An 8212-nucleotide genomic window follows, 5' to 3' on the forward strand; every position below is an offset into this window, starting at 1 on the left:
TTTTCTTAAAAAAAATTAATATGATATACTTTATAAAAATTGATGTAATCAACTCATGAAAATTAGAAAATAGATTTGAATAGGTGAGAAATAAATAGATATATAAAATAAATCTCATTTTGAAAGTATAGAATTGAAAATTAAATATTAATTAAAAACTCTAATTGATATAGAGTTTAAAAGCCACTAGGATACCGTTTTTAAATAAACGTAAAATTTACGTGTGTTTTAAAAAGTGATTTTAACATATTTAATTCAAATTTGTTTTACCAAACACAAATTAAGATTTTTCTATAATCACTACCTCTCCCAAAAGCAAACCCAAACACATGCTAAGTTTGTAGTTTATCATTGGGAAACATACGTTTTTTTGTCCTTAGATTTTGGGTTTATTTTATATTTGATTCATAAATTTTAAAATATTACACATTTAATTCTCAAGTTTTAAGTTTTGTTTCAAGTTTGTTTCTATGTTTTAAAATGTTCTAATTTTACCATCGAGATTTGTATTTTGTTTCAATTTTGTGTCTAGATTTCAAGATTTGCATTTTTAACCTCAATTTTTTACTAAATACACTTTTTCTCTTTAGTGTGTTAAAGTCTATTAATTAACTTAAAAAAAATATAAGAATTATAATTAATTAAACTTCACTAACTTTCATCACTATTAAAATTGAATTTAAAATTTCACTTGGTAGCTATTGTAAATTAATTAATAGATACTAATGGCAATAACGAAAAGTGAGTATTTGAAAATTAAGGTTAAATATGTAAATCTAAAAAACCTAAAGACTAAATTGAAATAAAACTTAAATTAAGGATAAAATTATAATATTTTAAAAATTAAAAATTAAATTGAAATCAAATTTAAAATTTAACAGGTAAGATTTTGAAATTCAGAAACTAGATAAAAACTAGACTCGTAATTGGGGAAAAAAGGCATTTTTTTCTATCATTTTATTTTATTTTGTTTGTTTAAGAGGAAAGAAACAGGAAACCCACGGACCCAGCAATTTAACGGTTAAAGAAAGGGGGAAAAGTTGGGGGAAAAAAAGAGAGAGGAAAAAAGAGAGGAAAGAAAGTGTTCGTTATAATGTATGCACAGAAATTAGAGGAGAGCGAGCGATAAAAAAGAAAAAGACATTGATCATCTCTCTCTCTCTTCTTTCTCTCTCCCGGAAAAAAAAAAATTCAATCTTGGCTCCGGTCAGTTCCCTTCCCGTTCCCTTTCGTACTTGAATTTATCATTCTGATTTTGATTTTTAACAACACCTGCTATTTCTTGCCTTGATTGTTCTAATTTTGAGCTTTAGGGTTCTTTCCCATCGCTGATGTAATGGATTTTTGTGGATTTTTAATGTTTGATTACGACCCTCTTTTTGGCTCCGAATCCGGTAATGAAATTCGGTGTTTCCTATGGTTTTTTCCAGGCATCACCGATTAAATTGTTCTGGGTATTTTCTCTCGGCTCTAATCGTCTTTCAAGTTTAGACGTGTTTGATCACAAAATTTGTTCATGACTCCAAGGTACGGGATTTTGGTTTGAGAGCGTTTTTTCTTTTTTTCTTTTTCTCCAGATTTTCTTGGGAATTGTTTTTTTCCCTTGTTGGATTGGTGGGAACGTTGAATATTAGCGAAGAAATCCGTGGAATTTTGCGATCTATTTTCTTGTGGGTTTTATTATTTTTTATTTCTTTCCCAAGTACGATATGGTTATTATTATGAACCGAGGAAGTATTTGGGAATTTTTTTTAGAAGAAAAAGTTTTATGAGTTCTATTAGCAGTATGTTAATCGTGAGAATGTTGATTGAACTTTTCGTCAATTAATTTTTTATGGGTTCTTCTTACCGACCTTGACAACTTGAAGCTAGATTATCTTAAATGTGCTATGGGTTCTGGTTGTGGTATTGTCATCATTTGAGGTGTATCTGCTATGATTCTTTGTATCTTTTGTTCTTTTGATTGCTTAGAAATTTCCCATATATGGTGGTTTGTATTCGCATGGATGATTGGAATCTGGATATTAGCGCTGGGGTTGGAATGACAATATACAACATTTTCTATATGAAAGAAGCAGGTTAATAGAAGAGAGCTCAGATTTACTGAACAAAATACCTTCACCGAAGTAAAGTTCTGCCTAAGGAATGTTAAATTTTTTTTAATTACCTTTTACTTTTATTTCTGATGCTTCTTTTTTGAATCATGATCACTGATACATTAATCTCGGTGTTGTGACTTTTCCTTAAGAGATCATTGAATGCTTGGCTGTAGAGGGGAACATCTATACTATCAGATTCTCTGCAGGAGTTCGAATAGGTGGACTAAGTTTATGTTTATGCTTAGTTTATCTCCTTAGTATTTAAACTCAGATTATTCCTGGAGTTTTTATGTGGCGAGGGCTACTCTGTAGACGTTGGTTCCATATGTTTGAATGGGTGGGTACATCTTTCAATTGTGGTTTTCTTATTCGATATCTAAGNTGCAAAGGGGGTGCGTTTGCTATTGGAAAAGTGGACTCTCGGTCTCTGCACCTGGGAGCTGTAATGAAATTATTCATTCACTGTTAGGATAATTCGAATAAACATAAACAACGTGAAACCTACCTACATATCAATATATTCTTTCTACCATCTTGTTACTTTTCCTTCCACAGATTAGAAAGTTCATGTAGGTTAGTCTTTCATTTTCTTTTTCTATTTTCTTCTTTTATATTGCATTAATCCAAATCCATATCCATAAGTTCATTTTTGTTTTTGTTGTTATTATTATTATTATTTATTATTTATTGTTGATATTATTATTTTGGTTTACAATAGAAGCATCCTTCAATTCTTTATCTTCAAAAACAATCTTATTTGGTGGAGCCATCGTATATGTCTTCTACATTTTCTTTTCAAATAATAGATATGCTTGCCCAGTTATCCCTTAATTTCTGCCACCCTTTTTTGCTATATTTTTCCATCTTCATTCACCCTTAGTTCTTTAGTAGGAAGATGTGTTTGCCTCCACCACCCTACTTTTTTTTCGTTTATGAACTAAAAAGTTTTACAACAAACAATTTTACTGAACTTTAACATTTTAATCCCGGTTTATGGGTGTTAATGTTAGTTCTTAAAATGATCGTGCCAGACCTCCCATTAAGAAGGTGTACAAGAGAGGCAAAAAAGGAATTACACCCCTGTCAAAGGTGTAGTTGGCTGTGGTTCAGGGAGCTCGTTCTCAGGGGAATGTCTGTATTTAAGCATCTATTTGTTTAGGGATTAGTTATCTTGAGTTTTGTGTATGAACATTATGCTAGGTACTTAAGCACCTTGGAGAACCACACCCCAAAAGCCAACTATTGGAGTGGGAGAGCCAAGCCACTTAAGTACCACATTGGTCATGTCATTCTAACTAATGTAGGACAAGGACATCCCATACCACCTTGGTTCCTAACACATTAGTTCATTGGTGGGAGAGAGCAGCCCTCTTGCTGGGTGTAGTTTACTGTTTCTTTTGTGAATGGAACACTATTTCCTCTATATTTTGTTAAGAACAGCTTGAAATACGAATTAGTAAGGGAATATCCTTACAGATCATTCCATTAAATATTTCTGAATATCAAGGATATTTTACAACCCTTAGTTGAAATTTTCAACTCAGATTTTAATGCATATGTTGATAATTAATTATTAAACTATTAGACAATAGTAGTTGTTTTCAGACTTATTTGTCATCTATATTCTTTAGGCTTGTTTGAAAGTTTTAAGATATTATTATTTCTTCTAACAATCTTTTCATCTTTTGAAAAACTATATTTTCATCGGTTTAATCATCTTTCAATTTGTCTGAATATGAAATATTTTTCTTCTACCTTGGGAATGCCTATCTGGGATTTGAAATATTTTTCAACTTTGTAGACTTCAAATGTTGTAGGGTTAGACAACATATTTCTAGCTTTTCATGGCTTTGTCATTTGTGAGTATTATAAAAATTTCGTTGATTGGAATCAGGTAGATTTTGGTTCTTACAACATTGTATTGGGACTTATTTTAGGAGTAGTGAATGATATTCTTGTGTCTTTAAAATACTATTTTCTAAGTGAAGATATGCTTTTTAATAATTAATATTAAGTTGTCCAATTTTCTCATAATGAAATTTTCTTTCATTTTTTCAATATCCGCTTTATCATTTTTTCCAGTACAAGCTTTTCTTTAATATTATTCTTTTTGGTCCATGAGCAGATAGACAAATAGACCTATATCATTAAATTTCATTATCAACATGAGGCAGAGAATACCACGCACCAGTCAGATGGTTGATTTAGAAATGGACCGACAAGGTCAGAATTATATTCATGCTGAGCCCTCCGTCATTCTGCCAGGCACATCTAACTTCCCTCAGCAAAGTATGCACTCTATGGTTACAGCTTCAGGGAATGCACCGAATCCTGAGGCACATTATCTTCCTGATCCTTATGATGGTTCAATGTTACATGGTTTAAATCAATACAGTAGTGTTCAACATCATCATAGTTTAGGTTTAAATACTGCAGCTCCTGGAAATTATTATTACTCTTATATTACTCCGCCATCAAGTAATGGGTTATTACCTGCACCTCTAAATCATAATGTGGCCGACCAGTTGCCATCTTCTAGCAATTATGGGGTCATTCAAAATTCTTCTGATGGCTATGGTAGGAATACATATTTTCTGGATGAAATTAGCGATCCACGCAAGAGAAAAATTACAGAAGGGATTCCTGGGAATGTTCAACAATTGAACGGTCTGGCCAGCACTAGTTCTTCAGTGCATTTATCAAATTCAAGGCTTCCTGATGAGGTTCTTATGGTGGAAGCATCATCTTTCCCTCCGCCTCAGAGTAGATGGAGTGGACCTCGGACTAGTGTTAGAAGTGGATCAAGTGGAACTAGGCGTGACTCTCTTCTACCACCTGACCACAATCATTCAACTCTTGGAAATAATAGGGGTCAACACCTTCAGCCCGCAAATTCTACTTTCTGGTTGGACCAACACTTACAGGCTAATTGTGGCAATGGAAGTGCTTCATCTTGGAACCAGACCTCTACTGCACCTTTTATGCACGGTAGCTTTCCTATATTTATTCTTGTTTCAAATTAGGGTAGGACTACGTGGACAGAATGCTCTTCCCCTCTTTTTGTGGCCATAACTAGAACATGGTATTAGAAGGTATCTGAAAGCCCATTATTTATTTTATTATTAGTTTTTTTAATAGTTAAAAGATAAGAATTTGTTTTAGAAGATCACTAATGGTTTCTCTTGACAGCATTTCCAAACAACCCTTAAAAGTTAACCATCCAAACAGCTTTTCAATATTTAAAAGATAAAGATAACTAATGGTTTCTCTTAACAGAAATTTCCAAACTACACCTCAACCTCTAATGGTTATGAACTTTAGGGATCATATATCCAAAAATTTATGTATCATGTGATGGCTTCTGACTGTGCAAATAATTGGTGAAACACTGAGCCAAGTTAAGGTGGCATATATATACATAATACATTACTGAAATGTGAAGAAATTCTCTTATGTAAGCCTGCTGTTATAATATTTAACAGGAACTAATACAAACGGAGGTTTGTTGGAAACCATGAATTTGGGTGTGCATAGATATCATGAAACAGCCGGGAACAGGAATGCTAGAAATATCCAACATCCTTCCGTTAATCATGGCCACCACATTCACAATCACCCATCTGCCGTTGTGCAAAGAATTAGAGGCCATAATTTCCAGTTCTACCCCCAAGTGACAGCAGCTTCATATGGATTTCCTTTGAATTCTTCATATGGAACCATGAATCCTCATAGTCTGGAGATAGGGCGTAGGCAAACAGGAGCAGTTGCACCTACTGGTCATGGGCTGCACCGGATTCCACGAGCGAGTGTTGCTGCTGACACTACAACTAGACATCATAACATTCCTCAGTTGAGGTTCTTGCAGGCTGATGTAATAATACTTCTTTCCCTTTTATACCACTTCTTTCTTCTCAGTTTTTGACCCATAGTTGGTAATTACGCCATCACTGTTCATTCCTTTCTTTAGTCAGAAGTAGCTTACGAATTAGCAAACTGGTATTTACAGGAAGTTGCATTACTGGAGATTCCAGACTTATACGAAGTGGGGAATTTAGTTGACCATCACAGGGACATGCGATTAGATATAGAGGATATGTCTTATGAGGTAAGTTATTGATTGTAATTCTGAACACGTACTGAGTGCATCGACGCTCCATACATCAGCTAGAATGTTAGATTTTTTAGATTATCATTTTTGTGCATGTAGACATAAAAATTACTCGAATGAAAATCAGTAAATTTTGCATTAAAACAATTGAACTCTTTTCTTCTGGATCAAAAATCTTGTTTTATGACATTACAGAACTAGGCATATGTAGTTAGGTGTTACCAAGCAAGACTTCTTATGAAAATTATTCAAAGGTACAATTTTTATTTTGGTCTCTAAATTTTTTTTCCATATTTTGCTTTGGTTTTCTAAATTATGGTCAACCTAAGTGTAGCTCAATTGGTCAATTGGTTAAGACATGTACCACCCACCAAGAAGTCTGAGATTCAAATCTCCCACCCTCAAATTTTGAGTTGAACTTAAAAGACTATTTGTTATTGTCCTTCAACTTTCAATTATTTGGTTTGTTTTAGTCCTCACTCCTCAAACTTCGCATAAATAGTTATTTCATTTTGTTCCCTTCATTTTCATTCATCACTATTTTACAGATATCCTCGTTAAGGACCAATATAGTTTCTTTCCCCCCCCTCCAAAATCCAAAGGTCAAAGATTTAAATATAATGTCTTAAAGTTCAAGGGCTAAAACAGAACTAAAAATTCAAGTGTCAAATTAGAATTTGAACCTTCAAAATTTAAATTCTAAGCAGCAGCAGGTATTAAAGAACAAAGAAGAAAGAAATTGCTAAACTAAATTGAAGGTCAAAATTGACAAACGAAGATGTTGCCGGGTTAAAATCAAAAGCTGAAATTGAAGGGGTAAGCAAAAAGCGAAGGATTGGAGTAGAAATGTGAAAAAGATATCGTTTGGCTAAAACATACCAACCATCATGTGGATTAGTGCATGCAGCGTAATGAATAAATGGTTTGGTAATAGAAATGTGAAGATGGTGAATGCTTTGGTGAAGCTGTTCCTCTTTTAATGATGCCTAAGCAACCAGGAGGCATGTCTTAGCGCTTGCTGTAGGCTAGCGTGTTGAAAACACTGGACCTTGTTTTGTATTCCTTCAAATTTCAAAGTCATGTTACTGTGACCCACATTAATCTTGATGCAACTTAGCTGCTAGAATGACTTGATTTATTGATTTAGTATGGAGATGGCATGGATTTAAATCAAATACAGGGTACATAACAGATCGCTTTTTATTGGTGGTTTAAACTTCTTTATATGGAGCGTTGAAGTTGAAAAGTGCTTATGCAGGAACTTCTCGCTTTAGGGGAGCGAATCGGTAATGTCAGCACTGGATTGACAGAGGAAATCATTAAAACTCAACTAAAGACGAGGAGCTATGTAGCATCTGCAACGGTCGTTAATCTGGAGGAGGAGGAGGGTTCAAGTTTGGATCAGGATGCCGATTACTGTATCATTTGCCAGGTAAAAGATAAAGTGTCTTATCTGTTTACATCTCTGATTTGAGTTTCATCTTGCAAGTTTGGTGGTCCTCATTTGAAATTACATTGGTTTTACAGGACCACTATCAGAACCGCGAGAAAGTTGGAACGCTCAATTGCGGACACGAGTACCATGCAAGTTGCTTGAAGAAGTGGCTGCTTGTCAAGAATGTCTGTCCCATCTGCAAATCAGAAGCACTGGTGACGGACAGAAAGGAACAATGACGACGATCAGAGCATGAATCAAGAGGCTCTGTATCCTGTTCCTTACAACTCATCTATCTATCAATGCAGTTAGCTGATCTTTTGTTGACTTTTGTATATGTACTTGCATATAAATATATATATATATTATATATGTGACTTAAAAAGTAACTGCCCAGCTCATTTATTTGTTGGCTTCCAGAATATGGATCCTGTTGTATTTATAATACATTGTACAGACTTATTTCTTTATCTTTTGTGCTGTACTGACTTGGTAACTAAGGCACATTGTTCAAATTATGTACACTTGATGAATTTGAAAGATTATGCGTCTTTGCAGGATCATGTGATT

The 8212-nt window shown here is 33.9% G+C and overlaps 1 protein-coding gene across 6 annotated transcripts; it reads left to right on the forward strand.

The window, feature by feature from the left end:
* The first annotated feature begins 1030 nt into the window (after positions 1 to 1030).
* LOC120080751 (probable E3 ubiquitin-protein ligase ZFP1) lies at positions 1031 to 8212 on the forward strand. 6 transcript variants are annotated; one of them, XM_039035389.1, is made up of 9 exons: positions 1031 to 1206; positions 1431 to 1527; positions 1972 to 2126; positions 2249 to 2317; positions 4225 to 5087; positions 5582 to 5970; positions 6106 to 6204; positions 7466 to 7639; positions 7735 to 8212. In XM_039035389.1, the coding sequence occupies exons 5-9, from the start codon at positions 4265 to 4267 to the stop codon at positions 7879 to 7881; spliced, it is 1632 nt and encodes a 543-aa protein (XP_038891317.1). In that variant the 5' UTR covers positions 1031 to 1206; positions 1431 to 1527; positions 1972 to 2126; positions 2249 to 2317; positions 4225 to 4264; the 3' UTR covers positions 7882 to 8212. The 6 variants fall into 6 exon arrangements, with proteins under 6 accessions (XP_038891317.1, XP_038891310.1, XP_038891302.1 ...); XM_039035382.1 differs by lacking the exon at positions 2249 to 2317; XM_039035374.1 differs by lacking the exons at positions 1972 to 2126; positions 2249 to 2317.

The sequence above is a fragment of the Benincasa hispida genome, chromosome 1, assembly GCF_009727055.1.
Source record: "Benincasa hispida cultivar B227 chromosome 1, ASM972705v1, whole genome shotgun sequence".
Taxonomy (NCBI): Eukaryota; Viridiplantae; Streptophyta; class Magnoliopsida; order Cucurbitales; family Cucurbitaceae; genus Benincasa; species Benincasa hispida.